This window comes from Lacerta agilis, chromosome 7 (genome assembly GCF_009819535.1).
Source record: "Lacerta agilis isolate rLacAgi1 chromosome 7, rLacAgi1.pri, whole genome shotgun sequence".
NCBI lineage: Eukaryota > Metazoa > Chordata > Lepidosauria > Squamata > Lacertidae > Lacerta > Lacerta agilis.
The window spans coordinates 79,331,447-79,348,896 of record NC_046318.1 but is presented as its reverse complement, the minus strand read 5'-3'; the positions used below and the strand labels follow the sequence as shown (position 1 = coordinate 79,348,896).

The 17,450-nt window shown below is 46.3% G+C and overlaps 1 protein-coding gene across 1 annotated transcript in view; it reads left to right on the top strand.

Annotated features, from left to right (window-relative positions):
• The window catches only part of COL22A1 (collagen type XXII alpha 1 chain), a 197,227-nt gene that overhangs the window by 85,459 nt on the left and 94,318 nt on the right, over nt 1-17,450 (top strand). The window contains exons 13-16 of the mRNA XM_033156119.1: nt 11,709-11,762; nt 13,227-13,280; nt 15,296-15,343; nt 17,080-17,133. Coding sequence (XP_033012010.1) covers nt 11,709-11,762; nt 13,227-13,280; nt 15,296-15,343; nt 17,080-17,133 — 210 coding nt within the window. The remainder of the gene's footprint in view (nt 1-11,708; nt 11,763-13,226; nt 13,281-15,295; nt 15,344-17,079; nt 17,134-17,450) is intronic.

The following is a 17,450-nucleotide window of genomic DNA, read 5'->3' as shown; positions in this document are numbered from 1 at the left end:
CTGGGATTTGCAGCCTCCTTGCTGAACAGATCCACAGCAACTGCTATGTCAGGTTTGCTCAACCATGGAGGAAACAACAGCCTCCCAGGAGCTGACCTAAACACCTCGGGGCTCTCGAACTCAGAGCGTTCCCCGGTCTGACTGTCCTCACCTAGACACGTCTCCATGGGTGTTCTGACACTAGCACATTCAGACACTCTGCACTTCCTCAACAACTGCACTACCTTGCCAGTCTGATTGAGCAAGACACTACCGTCTTCAGCTCTGTCTACCTGCACACCTAGGTAAACACCAACAGGGCTTAGGTTCCTGAGCTGGAAATACTGACCAAGCTCCTCTGCGAACCATTGCACCTGTCCCCTGGTCTCCACCAGGTAAAGCATGTCCGCACTGGACTGCAGAACTAGACCCTGTTCTGGGCTTACTCCTGCCAGAAACAGGCAGCTATCAGCACAACTCTGGCTGACACCTAGCTTTCTCAAAGCTTCTTGCACGCCTGAGGACCAATCTCTGGCTGACTCCTTCAAGCCAGTGATTGCCTCGTGCAAACTCCACACCTGATTTGGCCCGTTGTCCTCGAACCCTGGCGGAGGTACCTCGTACCTCTCCTCATCCAGGTCGGAATCCAAACAGGCACCCAAACCAAAGTGGCTCGCCTCAAAACTGCTTTGAGTCGCGACCGCTAACAGCATGCGCGTGGTTTCGCTTCTGAGAGAGGGCGTGTCCAGTACCTCGGAACAATGGACCCCCTCCTCCTGAGTGAAACCTCTGACTACTGACCTAGCCTCGCACTGCAACTCGCCAGTTGCTGCCGTCTTGAGTCTGCACACCCAACGACCTTCTGACAGCGTCGTGGTTGTGCACAAACCCAAAGACCTCATTGAGCTTACCTGCTCTACCATGGCATCCTGCCATTTCTGGGCCTCACCTTGAGATACCCATTGAACCTTCACAAGGCTTTCCGGTTCACCCTGAACCAAACAAGCACTCACGCTAGTGGCCGTGAACCTTTCGGGCAGAATCCCTTCAGTGGATCGTGCATACTGCTGTGATACCACTTCAGATTCTCCCTCTGCTCCAGTTGCACTGGATTCCACCTGCACGTCCTTGACGTCAGGCATCTCACCTACAGACTTGCTGCGCCTGTGCATCCTAACTGAACCACCTAAGGATGACATTGGCGCGCCTTTGGGCTCCTGCTTCATTCCCAAAGAACCCCCCTCTTGCACCAGGACGAGACCTGCGTCAGGCTCTCCTGGAGAAGAGTTGCCACACAAAGAGTCGCCATGCGTGGCCTGACTCCTAGTCCGTGACATAGGAGTTGTGGGTGCACTCCCAGGCTGCTGCCTTGGAGTCACCCCTAGCTGTGCTGCACCCTGGTGATGACTGGGAACTCGGCCCAAGCCACCAGCAGGTGCCAAAGCCACAGCAATACCCCCTCTTGGGGCTGATCCACCTGGACCACTGCCACCAGCAGGTGGCGCATTGGCCTGTCCAGCACTGACAGGACCATCCAGAACATCAGGGCTTCTAGGGATGTGTTCCAATCCATTCTGCTCACAAAATTCAGCACTCCTGCTGACTAGAACCTGGGTCTGGTCACTATCTGTGTTAACTAACCTCCAGCTATGCAAGCTGGGTTCGCACCCACAGAAAGACACTTTCAGAACCTTGGTATCACCCAGTTCCACCTGGAACCCTTGTGGAAGCTCTGCATCCAAGAGCATGTCTTCAGTGGCAGCATGCAGCATCCTTTGCTGCCTCTCTGCAAGACCACATACCTGTGAAGAAAGCAGGTTAGTCACACTGTGCTTACTCCCCCTCTCACTGAGGACCTGGGAACAGCCTACTCCAGTAGAAACCTGCTGTTCCACTGCAACCAGTGGTGCTGCCTCAGTTGCCTCCTTGAGCAACGCAGACCACATGTGGTGAGAGAAAGCATCAGCCAAACACTCAGAACAACACGCTCCCCCCCAGGTTAGCTTCTGGCTTCCCTTCAGAAACAGCCACATGAACCAGGGAAAAGGGACGCGTGGTTTCCCTTTCAGACGCGGGGTAGCAGGATGTCGACTCCTCGACCTTGCAAACCCTGCAATCAAGAAAGCTGTTACATGCCCTTAACTTGCACCCTTCAGAGAACTCAGGCTGCTCCAGCACACTGTCCCAGTGGCGACTTGCCAGCCTTTGGTACCACTGACACAAACATAAGTGGTGCACGGGCACATTGGCGCATTGAGCAAACACTGCATCAGTGCCACCTTCCGCTGTTCTTGCTTGAGGCCCCTCGACAGCAAACAGCCCATCCTGGCTGCATTCCATGCGTAGCAGCATCTTCTGGCCCCTGCAAGCAGAACAGGTGATTATCACAACACAAACAGCAAAAACATTGGACAGAAGGTTTGACATAAACAGATACACAGCCACGTCAGCAACCAAAGAAAACGCCAGTTCTGTCCCTTGGATCTGTCCCTTGACTGTTAGCAAAAAGTCAAGCCTTTTCTTGCTTCCAACAGTCACAAACTGTCTCTCGACTGCAGCAGCCAATACGTTGAACTGCTCTGTAGAAGGAGACTCGCAGTTCCTCACAAGTCCACCAGGAGGAACGATGACGATGCAAAGAGACGCTGCACAGGCACTCATCACTCGCAGCCCACCAGGGTTGGCCTCTCTCAGCGTTGCCTCGGTGACTGCATCACAACAGTAGGCATCCTCTTCCGCCTGGGCTGTGGTAGAGCTGTTGCAATTCTCATGGCCAGTACCACACATCATGTCCTTGGCCTTATCTTCAGCCATGCACGTCAACAAAAAACCAGGTGCAGGCTACGTGCCAAAACACAGGTCCACAGTCAAAACTTTTTACACTGGCTTCAGACTTGGAAACAGCCCCCCCTCTTCTGGGAGCAAAGCCCACGGCGATCTGGCCCCCCTCCTGCTTTCCATGGCACTGTTGCTTCTCAACAGCCATAAGCCGAGCTGGGGGCGAGCTTTCCAAAGCCACTTCAGCCAGTCCCTCCGCCCCGTGAAACTGGGCTAGGGTCTTCTTCCAGGCTTCACAAGCACTGGCCAGACCTTCCTCCTCACAGGCGTTGGCCAGAACATCAACGCTCTCAGGGAACAGCCCTCTGCATTGAAGCTGTGAGGCTGGAGGTGCTTGCAAACAAAAGCTTCCCTCCTCCTTGCTGGGAATGCTATGGCTCCCTCCATCTTGCCCAGGGGTAGCGTACTTACGAATCTGTAGCTTCTTACCCGGCTCCACAGATGGGGGTTTCACCAGAGAGGGTACACTGCTTGGGCACACCTCAATCTGGACTTCCCTGCTGCCTTCCAACCTCTGGCAGCAGGTTTTAGGCTTCTGAGCCATTCAGCAGACTGCTGAATGCTCCTGCTGGCAAAGCAAACTTCCCTGGATGCTCCATCACAGTCCAAGCCAGGGAGGCACTTCTCAGCTTAGCACACACATTCTGGATCCTTGGAACTGCTCCAGAATCAGTCCAGAATCGGGAAAAGCTTGGATCCATAACCTGAAGTGTTTTTGATTGTTGGAAACACTTCAAACCAACCTTAGTACACCTTGGAGCCCGGCACGCTTCCTTCAGCGCACGTACCTCTCCTGTACGTTCTCCTTGCTGCCGTCTCCTGTGCTATTCAGCAGAGTTATCTTCTCTTATCTTCTCTCACGCAGCGGGGTTGTGTATGCCAGCATATTACAGACAACAGAGTCCGGCTTCTTTCTAATCTAGAAGCTTTATTTTACAAGGCATAAATCATTACATTCCGGGAGAGTCGCAAGCCATGTTGGTGGCTTCTCCCTTCTCCCTGTTCTCCGGACAACAGAAACAGAAAGTATCACATTACACAGTACAACAGTACACAGAGCATCCGGTGACGCTCTTCCTCCTGTGGGTGGGACAATCTGGTTGAGCTTGTTAACTCTAAAAGCTCCAAACCTCTACAGTTCTCCTCAACACATCATCAAGGCAAGCAACAGACTTTAGGGCCCTTCAGCTTAGATCGGCTCATGTGAATATGGGAAGAACTCTGCTTGGCCAGGCCCAAGGTCCATTTTGTCCAATATCCATAGCCCATCACAGAGATTCAGTCCCCAGAGTTCCCTCTGAAGAGGCACTGTTTGATATATTACTCTGGGAATGATGGATATGCGAGTGGAATTGGGAAGTCTCCCAACAACCCTCAGTGCCCTTAACAAACTACAGCTCCCAGAATTCGTTGAGGGAAGCCATGACAGTTTAGAGTGGTGTCGTGGTACTAACAGATGGTGTTGAATGTGGCCTAAGGCATGTGTCGCAATGGCCAGGTTGGACATGTTTGACAGTACCTGCCTTTCATCTTTTTTTCTGAGCCAATCATGGATCTCTGTCTCCCACAGCTTCCATCTTTAGACCAGGGAGTTGTGTACAGGTGAATTCCTGTGTCATAACATTGCAACAGGAAAAGTCCGCCCTCTCTAGCAAGTCTTCAAGTCTTTTGGAAGAACTCACACACTCAGAAGTCACAGTTTCATACTTAGATAAAAGAAATGAGCTTTAGCTGGGTTTTTTAAAAAAATATAAAAAAATATTGCTGTAATTACAGGGTTTTAGTTTTAGTTTTATTCACTGGCTTCTGTGACCCAGAATAATGAGCACATAATTGTTTCAAGACCGCATAATTGTGCATCTCAGCAGCCGAACTCTCAGCACCGCAGGAATCGCAGGGCTTGCTCGCCTGCAGTTTTATTTTGCTTTGCATCACTTCGGAGAACAGCGCAGCTGTCTCTGTTTCTGCTTTACTGCTTCACGGGTAAAGATGAAAATCCTTTCTGGGGCTGCACTGACACCTGCTGGCTGCTTTGGCTCTGTGAAAATCCTTTTCCTATGGACCTTTCAAGCGATTATCTGGGTGGTTTGAAATTTTGTCTAAAGTTCAGGTACATGAATCAATTTGGGCAGAACTTTCCTTTTCTTTTAAGGAACTGAACCTAATCTGGGGCAAGGGCCTGGCCATGAATCTCCAATATTGCTAAAGAGGGAAAGAAGGATTCAGCATTGTCCCTCCCCTCTTCAGCAGCTGGACAGGGAAGGACGATTTCTGACTCAGAAGTGAGCTTTTTTCTTTCTTTCTGGTCTTCTTCCTTCTATCCTCCAGGGTTTCTAGGTGTAAATCTGCAGCAGTTTGCAGCTCCTGCTGATGCTCAGAGTCCATTGGAAGTCCTAGTTTTTTTGGACACAGAATTTATAGCACAGAGAAAAAGAAAATAAAAAATTAAAAAATCCTTCCAGTAGCACCTTAGAGACCAGCTAAGTTTGTTCTTGGTATGAGCTTTCGTGTGTATGCACACTTCTTCAGATACACTGAAACAGAAGTCACCAGACCTTTATACATAGTGAGAGAGTGAGGAGGGGTATTACTCAGAAGGGTGGTGAGAATGGGTGATAGGCTGATGGGTGCGGAAAACCTGTTGACGACTGTTAACAACTGCAATTACTCCTAAAGGAAAAAGCAAGGGGTGAGATGGCTAAAGATAGCTTTGTCATGTATAATGAGATAAAAATCCAATGTCTTTGTTCAGACCAGGTCTCACTGTGGTTTTGAGTTTCCAGTCTATTTCTGAAATTCCTTTGTATTAAGACAGCTACTTTGAGATCTTGTATAGAATGTCCTGGGAGATTGAAGTGTTCTCCTACTGGTTTCTCTGTCTTGTGATTCCTGATGTCAGATTTAGGTCCATTTATCCTTTGGCGCAGGGTTTGGCCTGTTTGTCCACTGTTGGCATTTGATTGCATACACAGTTTTTAGAAGATGAGCAATTAAATAGTCCTGAGATGGTATGAGAAAAAGAGTGAGCTCTGGGAAGCACATAGAAAGAGAAACATGTTCCATGAGGATCTTTTCTTCTAAAAAAAATCACAAACCGAAGTGGAAACTGGACTGAAGACTGGGGAAATGAGAAACTGAGAGAAACCAAAAAGGAAATATTCTACTCCTCCCCCCCCATCACAGTTCCTTATATCCTTGTTGTTCATCAGGACCCATTCCAGAATATCCCCAGGCTTCCAAAACATCATCTTGGGCAGCAAAGGGAGTGATCTGGGATGGGAAGACAACCCAGGAATATCTACTGTGTCAGATCAATGGTCCATCTGACCAACAGGGGCTGTCCAGAGTTTCAGACAGGAGCTTTTTCCCTGCCCTACTCACGAGAGGCCCAGGATTAAATTTGGGACCTTCTGCAAACAAAGCAGATGTTTCACTACAGAGCTACAGCTCAGAGGGCTGCCTTCTAGTTCTCTTTAAAATGTTAAAAAGCTGAGCCCCTGCCAGCTGCAGGTGACCACTTGGCTGTGGTGCAGCTGCCTGGTTGCTGAGGCCTTTGAAAAATATAACTGGGAATGCTCTTGGGAGAAGGAAGGTGGCTCTTCTCATGAGCCTAAGGGCAAGCCATTTCAGTGCTTCATGTACAAACACTGGACCACAGAGGGGGGAATATACAAAAGCACTGGCAGAAGAGAACAAGAAAATGGTAACTGGGCTGTGCATTGGAACCCTGACTGCATATCGATCTGAAAAAAAGCACATGCCATCCTACTAGGTAACACTTTATTTATTAGTAATGAGCATTAATAGTTTCATTTTGCATAGTTTTCATTTTTGGTAACATTTATTTTAGTTTTCTGTATTTCCCTTGAGTTTCCTGTATACTGCCTGCCATCTTCCATTCTGTGGACATGACTAACCAGTATACTTATATTAAGCGGTGTAGAAATGGCCTAAATAAAAATAGATAGTTACATTCCCAGTTGCAACCATTTAAAATGCAACATTGAAAACAGTTTGAAACTTGCAATAAAAAAATGGAACATCACAAAATAGTTGTTGAGAGAGTGGTACGTACACATTGTCTGACCAAATCCAATACTCTCCCCTTCTCCAGGTATTAAACTCAAACTCAACATTCATAATCAGTATTTTGAAAAACTGCGTTTCAGCATTCCATAAGTGGGGAAATAGAATTTCAAATCAATTTGATTTAATTTTCAGTTACTGCAAGAAATATATGTTAGAAAAAAATTATTAAGAATACAGTGGAACCCTGGGTTACGCACGTGATCCGTTCTGGGTCACCGTGCGTAATGTGTGCATGCCTACTTGAATGCACGTAAAAAGCCAACCTGAAAACCCGGAAGTCACGTGATTTGAGCGCTCCTGCGCATGCATGAAATGCGCAGAAGCGTTCTGCGCATCCATCGGTCGCGCACGCTCCCCCGCACTCTGAAAAACACTTCCGGGTGCGGGAATGTGCATCCCGAACGTACACAACATGGAGCGTACGCAACATGAGGTATGACTGTACATAACACACTATGATTATTAATACTCTTTAAATTTATGTATCAGCATGAATCCCGGGGTGATAAGAATTGTTCTTCTCCTTAATAATCTGTTTTCTATTTATCTCATTTTCTTCTACTGATTGCCCACTCACATGGAACAGCATCAGTATTGCCTAATTGTTTAAATTAGAATGAAGTGCAGTTGCTAAGCTGGACTCTCCTTCTCCCATATTTTTGACAAATGTTCTAAGGCCAACAATTTGTTGTGAAGAATCACTTCACCCCCGGTAGAAAGTCAACTCCCTCTTTGGTGCTGCCTTTGCCAAGATACTAATAGCATTTTAATCTAATTAACCTAATAGGTTTCTGCACCTGGGTTTTCAAGAGGGCAATGATTTGTGCAGCTCCTGTGTAGCAGCTTTGAACATTCATCATAACTGTTTATTGCAGTGGTATCAACAAATTGTTGTTGAGTGCATAGTGCATTTGCAAACAGGAATGCAATTAATATAGGCCAGAGAGAGAGAGAGAGGGAGAGAGAGAGAGAGAGGAGAGAGGAGAGAGAGAGAGAGAGAGAGAGATGAATTGGCTCTTTCATGGACTTGAAATCTGCAGGAGAACTTGTGATCAGTAATGAGTTAATGACTCTAATGGGGGGCCATTGTTTTACTATGAAAAGTTTCGCCTAATCCATAAACAGTAACCAATGGACCTGATCTAGTTTTACTAGAAGAAGTTGAATAACTTTATGCATACCTTCCAATAATTCTCAGATAAAAATAAAGAGTTGTTTATTAGATGTAATGTTAATGAAATGAATGCTATTAATGTGCAAGATTTTTGCCAAGCAAAATAGTTTCAGCCTCTAGACCATGGATGTTTCCAACCAAAATGACATCTCTGAAGCTGCTACCTGCATTTAAGAATGCAAGAAAGCAGCAATTTCTGCTCCAACCTACATCCCTCACAATCAGCACTATTTCCATTCTGCTGCAGTTTGCTTTCCACCAAATACTACATTATATTTCTCAGTATCTGCTATATATTGTAGTTAGTGCGATTTATTTATTTAAATGCAAAGGAGACTTCAAAACAATGTAATCAACCATGTCTTGTTTGGGGACGTGAAAACATCAACATTGTGAAGGAGTAAAGTCTGTTTGGGTTTCCTTGCGACAGCTATTTATAGATCAAAAACCTTGTACATTAATTGCATTCATGCAATTAACATCATGTACAGTTTGGGCCTCTTGTTAAGGATTGCTGTCACCATCCCTTCATACAGTCGCACATTATAGAAAGCTCTGGTCCTTACCTGCAATATACTGTAATTATTCTGCAGCTAGTATGCCAAATTTGGCTTTTGTGGTTCAGTATAGCCTAGAAACCTACAATTAACCTCCGGTAGGCTGTTGACAGTTCCAAATATACCCTCAAGAGCTGTCAGGTATGAAATGACCAACTGTGCATAAGCGCGTAAGAAAACCCCTCCTGGATCAGATCCAAATGCCCATCTAGTCCTGTTCTCACAGTGGCCAACTGGATGCCAATGGAAAGCCCACGAACAATGGCACTACATGGTGACATAGTGTAGGTGTTCATGCGTTGATATTTGTCCACTCTGAGATTAAACTTCTAGAGCCGCTGAGCTCTGAATACACATTAATAGCATGTTTAAAACAATTTTATACAAATTCAATAGCCATTAAAAACGCTTATACAGCAGTACAGCTTATGGTGTTTGTTTTATCCATTGTATCTAGACATACACTTAGGTATTCGACATTCAAACATATTACTTAACGCAACCTCTCCACTGAGACTATTCAGTGGTTGGTATATGGAGGTCTTGGTTTTGGTCATTAACATGTTAAAGAAGACAAACTTAAGAGGGGAAAAAGAGAGAGGGGACAAATAGAGAGGGAAAATTTGTGAGGAAATAGTGGAACACAATGCTCTAGTAACTTGTGACTAATTGGGTTGAGTACAACCTACTCCTTGTGTATCAGGACTCCATATTAGTGGCCCTGCACAGAAAACTCAAGAAGTTTCTCTTGACCCTCTCAATATATGCTGGGTGAGCTTGATGGTCCAGAAGTTGTGGACACCTGACATAGGTAATGTGTAGAATTCATTCACATGTGATGCACTGATGGCCGCCAACTTGGATGGCATCAAAAGAGCATTGGACACATTTATAGAAGGGTAAGGCCATCAATGGCTATTAAACACGATGGCTAGGTTCTACCTCCACTGCTGAAGTCAGGATGCCTTTGAAAGATTGGTTGCTGTAAACCCTAGGTGGGGAGAGTGTTCAGATTCAGTCTGTGGGCTTCCCATTGGCATCTCTTTGGCCACATTGAGAATCGATGCTGGACTAGGTGGGCCCCTGGTCTGATCATAACAACAACAACAACAACAATTTATATTTATACCCCCACCCACTCTGGGTGGCCTCCAACAAATATTAAAATACAATACAAAGTCACAGATTAAAAACTTCCCTAAACAGGTCTGCCTTCAGGTATTTTCTAAATGACAGGTAGTTGTTTATCTCTCTGACCCCTGATGGGAGGGTGTTCCACAGGGCAGCACCACTACTGAGAAGGCCCTCTGCCGGGTCCCTGTAGCTTTGCTTCTCGCAGTGAGGGAACCCGCCAGAAGGCCCTCGGTGTTGGATCTCAGTGTCCGGGATGAACGGTGGGGGTGGAGACGCTCCTTCAGGTATACAGGACTGAGGCCGTTTAGGGCTTTAAAGGTCAGCACCAACACTTTGAATTGTGCTCGGAAATGTACTGGGAGCCAATGCAGATCTCTCAGGACTGGTGTTATGTGGTCCCGGCGGCCACTCCCAGTCACCAGTCTAGCTGCCACATTCTGGATTAATTGCAGTTTCCGGGTCACCTTCAAAGGTAGCCCCATTGCAGTAGTCCAAGCGGGAGATACCAGAGCATGCACCACTCAGGCAAGACAGTCTGCGGGCAGTAGGGTCTCAGCCTGCATACCAGATGGAGCTGGTAGGCAGCCGCCCTGGACACAGAATTAACCTGCGCTTCCATGAACAGCTGTGAGTCCAAATGACTCCAGGCTGCGCACCTGGGCCTTCAGGGGCACAGTTACCCTGTTCAGGACCAGGGAGTCCCCCCACACCCTCATCGCCTCCTGTCCCCCAAAAACAGTACTTATGTTTGTCAGGATTCAACCTCAATCTGTTAGCTGCCATCAAGCAGGAGTTCTACCTAGGATTTCAGTATAGCTGGTGTATTACCACACAGTAGAGACCTATTTCTGCACTGGAGTGAACTTTTTCTGCTCGTGGTGAACAGGAGCGTAGCTTAGGCCATCAGGTGATGCTGTGCAGAGGGAAAGATGTGAATGATTCAGGTTAGAGTGTACATTTCTGTCCTCCTGGGTCAAACAGATAATTTAGTAGAATGCCTCTTCAAAGTGCTCTGCTACCTCTGGCCAATGAAAATGGGGTAGGCTACAATTTTCTTCTCAGCCAGGGACAAAGTGAAGAGGAACAGCAGCCATGCCAGAAGTGAATGGTTTAAAGCAACAGTTGACATGGGAGAAAGCTACTGATGTTTTGCAAAAGGATAGGTCTTGCACCTTGATTTCGAGTGGAGAAACAGTATTGAAGGGAGAAGATTAACAGGTCAATGACTCCTTCTATCGTGCTGCTAGGAGGCCCCTGCCAAAACTTTCACTTTGGCTCAGCTCTGAAAGGCCCAGGAGACTTTCTCTGATGCTGAAGCTGGCAACCATAAGCGAGAGCAATTACCTTCCTGTAGCCTTAAATGGCCTCAATAACAAAGCTGTGTTATCTGAGACTCCTGGGAGGTCTCCTTTGCCAGAGTGCTCTGTCACTCAGTAACTGACTCTTCCTTCATTCCCAAGACACCCTGTGCTTTTCCTGCTTCTCTTAAAGGATGAAATCACCTCTGTGGCCCAAATAATGGGTTTGTTACAGAGTGGTGGACCTGACACTATTTATATGTAATTAGCAGTTGTGAGAATGAGTTTCTTTTTAAAGTAAATAGTGTGAGGGTCTTGGTGCAAATTGGGATACTGGTGGTCGGGGTAGGTTCATCAGAATGGGATGTGAGAGAAATGCTCTTGGTCTGAATGCTCTTGGTTCGCTGTATCCTCTTTGGTTCGTAAGTGCAAAATTCGGTATACAGCATAAAATTCGCCACCCTGCGGTTTGCAGCTTTCCTTCCACAACGGTATCCCGGTTTATAGATTCCAAGCTTTAAAACAGTCCACTCCAAACACTGTTTGTGCGTTTCAACTAATTCGTCCCTTCAGGGAATTTTAGGATTGTGTTTTATTTCATATGAAGCCTTTTTAACCCACTCCGTTTTATCATTCTAGGGTGAAAGAGGAGCCCAAGGATTACCTGGGCTGATGGGCGAAAGAGGAGAAAAGGTAAGCATCTGATCAAAGCAGGGAGAGAATGAAATATCTTCCAGGAATTTCCAACTACATGTAAACTAATAGAAGTTGGACTTTGTAAAGGACTTTTCCTAAAGATCTTCTGCAGTTCAGAATAATGGCCAGCCACACAGATTTTAGCAGCACAACAATCCCTAAAACACCACAAATAACACGGCACAAAGCAACAACAATGAATCCTAGTACACATCATCAATTTTGCATCTTTCACTTGAACCTCCAGGAGACCTTTCCAAACTTTCTGTCCCTTGGCAATGGATCTGGCCCCTACAAATGTAATGGAACTTAAACCCTGAATCTTAGTATTCTTATTGACTCCCTTGACATAAGTTAACAGCTTTCCAAGCAGTTTCTTCCTTGGCAAATTACAGGTGGTACAATGCAGTACACAATGACAAAACAACTTAAATTTCAGCCATGCCCCCATAAATAAGTTTTGCAGTAATCAACCCCTTTTGCATTGCCCTTCTGCAAATTCAGAGGATGTAGTTTGAAGCTTCTAGCACTGAGAATGTTGTAAAGAAAAATGAACTTTCCACTCCACTCAAACATATCTTCCCCAGCCTCATTCGATATTGCAATAACTGGTAGAAGATTATTGTTATTTTTTGTAGTGTGAATTATATGCTATGGGTGCAACATTTTTAAATACGCTTTGAAACTTAAGCAGCTAATATAACCGCATGGTCCAAATTGAAAGTTCTTAATGAGGCATCACATGGACACAGCCAATTATGGTGCATATCACCACTGCCCACGCATCTTAATTTTTCCAAATAGCTATTTAATAGAACAGCTTTTGTTGCCAGAAGTTTCTCTTCTGAGGCTGTAGGCAGAAGGGCTTCAGCTCAGCTTTCTTCCAACATGTCCTAAATACCATAGTTGTTTGCATGCTATATTGCTGGTTTATTTCAGATTGCTCATCAGGCAAACCTGCAATAAATTAACAATATAGTTTATTGCAGAGCCAGTTAGAGGAGAGTAATTTGGAGAGGAGAAATAGTGGTTTGTGGGTCCCATTTCCTCTTGTTCAGGAATGAAGAGTGGCGCTCTCATACTCCTCTGCAATTCAATTTGCCACCTGGAATCTAAAGCGCAGCAGTCCCATATGATGTGGTTTTGTCTAGACCTGGCTGTGGATGAGTCAGAAAGGGGAGGGTGTCTCTTGTCTATCCAGGCCACTGGGACAACACCCCCTTGTCATTCTGGCAGACACTTAACTGTTAATATATACAGTGCTTAATACCAGAAATTTGGTTTGGGGTTTGGGGTTGGGCAATGAGTCCCCTCTGAGACCTCACATTAATTTCGCTTGTGGTGAAAATGATTAGACCTGCCAATGTACATTATTCATGTGCTTCTGCTTTCAGCTGGTGCTAATTTGATGCTGCTGGTGGTTGCCCATTAATGCATTTATGTTAATTCTTATTATTTCAGGGCTCCCTCGGTGCACCTGGCATCCCAGGGAGAGATGGTGCCAAAGGAGAATCTGTAAGCTTTTCTCTTCCTCTCTTGTCATCTCCTTTTTTTATTATCATAAGCCAGATGCTTCAAATCAATGTGCATTGAGTGGAGCATGTCTTGGGGATTAGTGTTGCCATTTTGAATGCATCCGAAACGAATGACATCAGGTTAATAACCTCAGCAGGCCTTCCTTTTGAGCCAAGGCAGCGGACAGACGTCATATGGATTAACTGCTCTTGGATGCTCTGAGGAAGAATGTGTGTTGATGCTCATTAGAAGGTTGTTAGAAATACTGGAGACTTAACAAAGTGTGTTGTGGGAGGTGGGGGAATCAATTCTGAAAAGCTCAGGTGTTTATTTCACTCTAGGCACAAGTTTGGCAGCAACAATTTGAGGGACTTGAGCTCAGATGGGATCTACGTACACTGTAACTGGAGCGACAAATGTGATTTTTACTTTTGAACAGTAGGCTAGTCTCTCTCTCTCTCTCTCTCTCTCCACACACACACACACACACACACACAAACTATCATAGTCCAAGCAAGCAAGCAAGCAATAGATCAGTGGTTCCCAAACTTGGGTCTCCAGCTGTTTTTGGAATACAGTTCCCAACATCCCTGACCACTAGTCCTGCTAACTAGGAATAATGGAAGTTGTAGTGTGGTGTAGTGGTTAAGAGTGGTAGACTCGTAATCTGGGGAACCGGGTTCGCGTCTCCGCTCCTCCACATGCAGCTGCTGGGTGACCTTGGGCTAGTCACACTTCTCTGAAGTCTCTCAGCCCCACTCACCTCACAGAGTGTTTGTTGTGGGGGAGGAAGGGAAAGGAGAATGTTAGCCGCTTTGAGACTCCTTCGGGTAGTGATAAAGCGGGATATCAAATCCAAACTCTTGAAGCTGCTTCTTCTTCTTCTTCTTCTTTCTTCTTCTTTCTTCTTCTCTTCTTCTTCTCTTCTTCTCTTCTTCTTTCTTCTCTTCTTCTTCTTCTCTTCTTCTTCTTTCTTCTTCTCTTCTATCCAACTCTTGAAGCTGCTTCTTCTTCTTCTTCTTTTCTTCTTTCTTCTTCTCTTCTTCTTCTTCTTCTTCTTCTTCTTCTTCTTCCAAAAACAGCTAGAGACCCAAGTTTGAGAAACAGTGCAACAAATCAAGCTAGGCAAAAGATTAAAGGAAGGTGCAAAGGGAGGCCAGTGGGGGGAGGATGTAGTTTGGCCATATGAAGAGGCTCAGAGGGGTGCATTTGACTCTAGGCTTGAGGTTCCTTATCACTAAGTCAAAGGATATTTTCGCATCAAAGGTTGGAAACATATCTCAGATCATTGGAGAGAGCTTGCAAGTCAGAGGCAGGAGACCTGAGTAGATGAACCATGTTCCAGTTCCAGTGTGCTGGTCCTGAGGGTAATGCAAGAGGCAAGGTCCAAGTCCGGTCCAAAGTCCAAGGAGTCAACGAGGGGTCAGTCCAAAGAAGTTGGGGCGGGGCAGGGTCTGGCAAGCAGCAATGTTGTGCCTGCAACCTGGGGCGGGATTTGACCGCCCTTTTAATCTCTGCCAAGGTAATGGCCGGTCCCTATCTCCCGATGACTCACCACCCTGCCTCGCCTGAAGGCGAGCACTCCTCCTGCGAGTACTCAGGTCCCTCCTTCTCCCAGCCCTGAGTCTCTGCAGCTCGGGAGACGCCAGAGGGTTACTGGACCCAGGGGCCGCCTCAGCCTCTGATGGCCCAGCTGATGGCAATGAGGTATCCTCGGCACCTGGAGCCAGGATGGGCTCAGGCCCCTGACTTGGCCCAGCTGGTGCTTGCTGCAGGGGGATCTGAGCAGACTGAGGCTCTTCAGGATCAGGCCCCAGACTAGGTTCAGCTGATGCCTGTGGCAGAGGATCCGGTGTGGACTGAGCCTCCTCCGGTTCTGAGTCTGAGCCTGAGTCCCAGGCCATCACATTCAGTAAATATTAGATCGTCACACTTCATAGATGCTTTGCCTTCGGCATTCAACCATTTATAAAAGTGTAGTTTTTGCAACAACATGCTATGCTTTCTCTTTTAAGGGAGAACCTGGGCTTCCTGGAGCAGTTGGCCTCCCTGGCCATCAGGATTGAAGGTGAGAAGAGGGATCAAAGAGGATCATGAATAAAATTATGGGCACCTTTACGAATGATTGATTGAATGAATTGATATGAAAGCCCACCCTTATACTTAGGGTGCCAAAGGGATGAGTAACTATATAACCTTTAGAAGGCATCTGAAGGCACCCCTGTATAGGGAAGATTTTTATTGTGTAAAGTTCTATTATGTTCTTATATGCAGTGGTACCTCGACTTACGAAAGTAATCCGTTCCGAAACTGCTCGTAAGTCGAAATCTTCGCAAGTCGAAGCCGCCATCTTGGAACGGGAAAAAAAATCGGTAGTCGAAAAAACCGCATTCAAATTTTCATAAGTCGAGGTATCGTGCCGCTGCTTTCCCTTCGGAAGTCGAATATTTCGGAAGCGGCGGCCATTTTTTCGCTTCGCGGAGGTCATTCGGAAGTCGAAAAATGCGGAAGTTGAGTCACTCATAAGTTGAGGTACCACTGTATGTTGGAAGCCGCCCAGAGTGGCTTGGGCAACCCAGTCACATGGGTGGGGTACAAATAAAATTGTTGTTGTTGTTGTCGTTGTTGTTACTGATTGCTCTTCCTGTTCAGTTCCTGTTTGCACTAGCTCGGTCTCACCTTAAGCATGCCCACATTTCATTGGTTGCCAGGAACACCCACCCTCCTGAACAGAGGAGAGGTGAAAAGGGTTTCTCTCTATGAATGAGTGTGGTAGTGATTGATGTTTGCACTTTCTCCCCACCACATTAATGACAGACATACCCACTCCATTTTGTGCCTTTGTCTCTTTTTCTACTCATCCCACCAATGACAACCGTTTTGTGCTATGTCATGTCCCCATGCCCCCCCCCAAATTCATTTTGTGATACCCCCCCCCACAGCAGCCATTTTTTGACTGGTGCCCATGACACATTCTCAGTATGCCTGCTGGCCCCAAAGGCTGGCGTACCCTGCTCAGTGTGTAGTTTTACCTGTGGGAATGGCTATTTCATGCTTAAAATTTGAACATGTGGTTGCAGCAATGAAGCATACTGTCACAAGGATAAAGAAGGCAGTACTCCACTGTTATGTTAACTGACCCTTACGTGTTAGGTGATGATCCAGGAATGTATTCTGAAGATGTGGGACTCACATCTTCTTCTCCTTCCTCTCCAGTCTGTTTTAAGATTCAAGCAGTTGTTTTTTTTCAGGAACAGCAGAGAGATGCTGTTGCTCACTGGATTATGGAATTGCCCTTCTAATAAGTTTGACTACTGTGATCAAAGACGCGGGTGGCACTGTGGGTTAAACCACAGAGCCTAGGGCTTGCCGATCAGAAGGTCGGTGGTTCAAATCCCTGCAACGGGGTTACTCGCTCCCCTTGCTCGGTCCCTGCTCCTGCCAACCTAGCAGTTCGAAAGCATGAAGTGCAAGTAGATAAGTAGGTACCGCTCTGGCGGGAAGGTAAACAGCATTTCTGTGTGCTGCTCTGGTTTCGCCAGAAGCGGCTTAGTCATGCTGGCCACATGACCCGGAAGTTTACGCCAGCTCCCTCGGCCAGTAAAGCGAGATGAGCGCTGCAACCCCAGAGTCGTCCGTCACTGGAGCTAATGGTCAGGACTCCCTTTACCTTTACATTTACTGTGATCAAAATCAGAGAAGATGATGCAAATTCATTATTTTCTCCAGTAAGCAAGTTGCCTTAGGTTTATTCTGCGACAGTCCTGAACTTTGTTTCTTTCTATATATTTCTCATCAGGGGTCAGATGGTCAGCCAGGGCCTCCAGGACGCGAAGGATATGTTGGAGCACCAGTAAGTTATGATATTATTATTATTATCATCATCATCATCATCATCATCATCATATACTTAACCTGCCCAATGTTCCATAAATAAGCCAACATACTACTTTCCCAACATCAGGGAAAAGACCCTGATGTTGGGAAAGATGGAGGGCACAAGGAGAAGGGGACAAAAGAGGATGAGATGGTTGGGCAGTGTTCTTGAAGCGACTAGCATGAGTTTGGTCAAACTGCGGGAGGCAGTGGAGGATAGGGGTGCCTGGCGTGCTCTGGTCCATGGGGTCACGAAGAGTCGGACACGACTGAACAATTGAACAACAACAACTA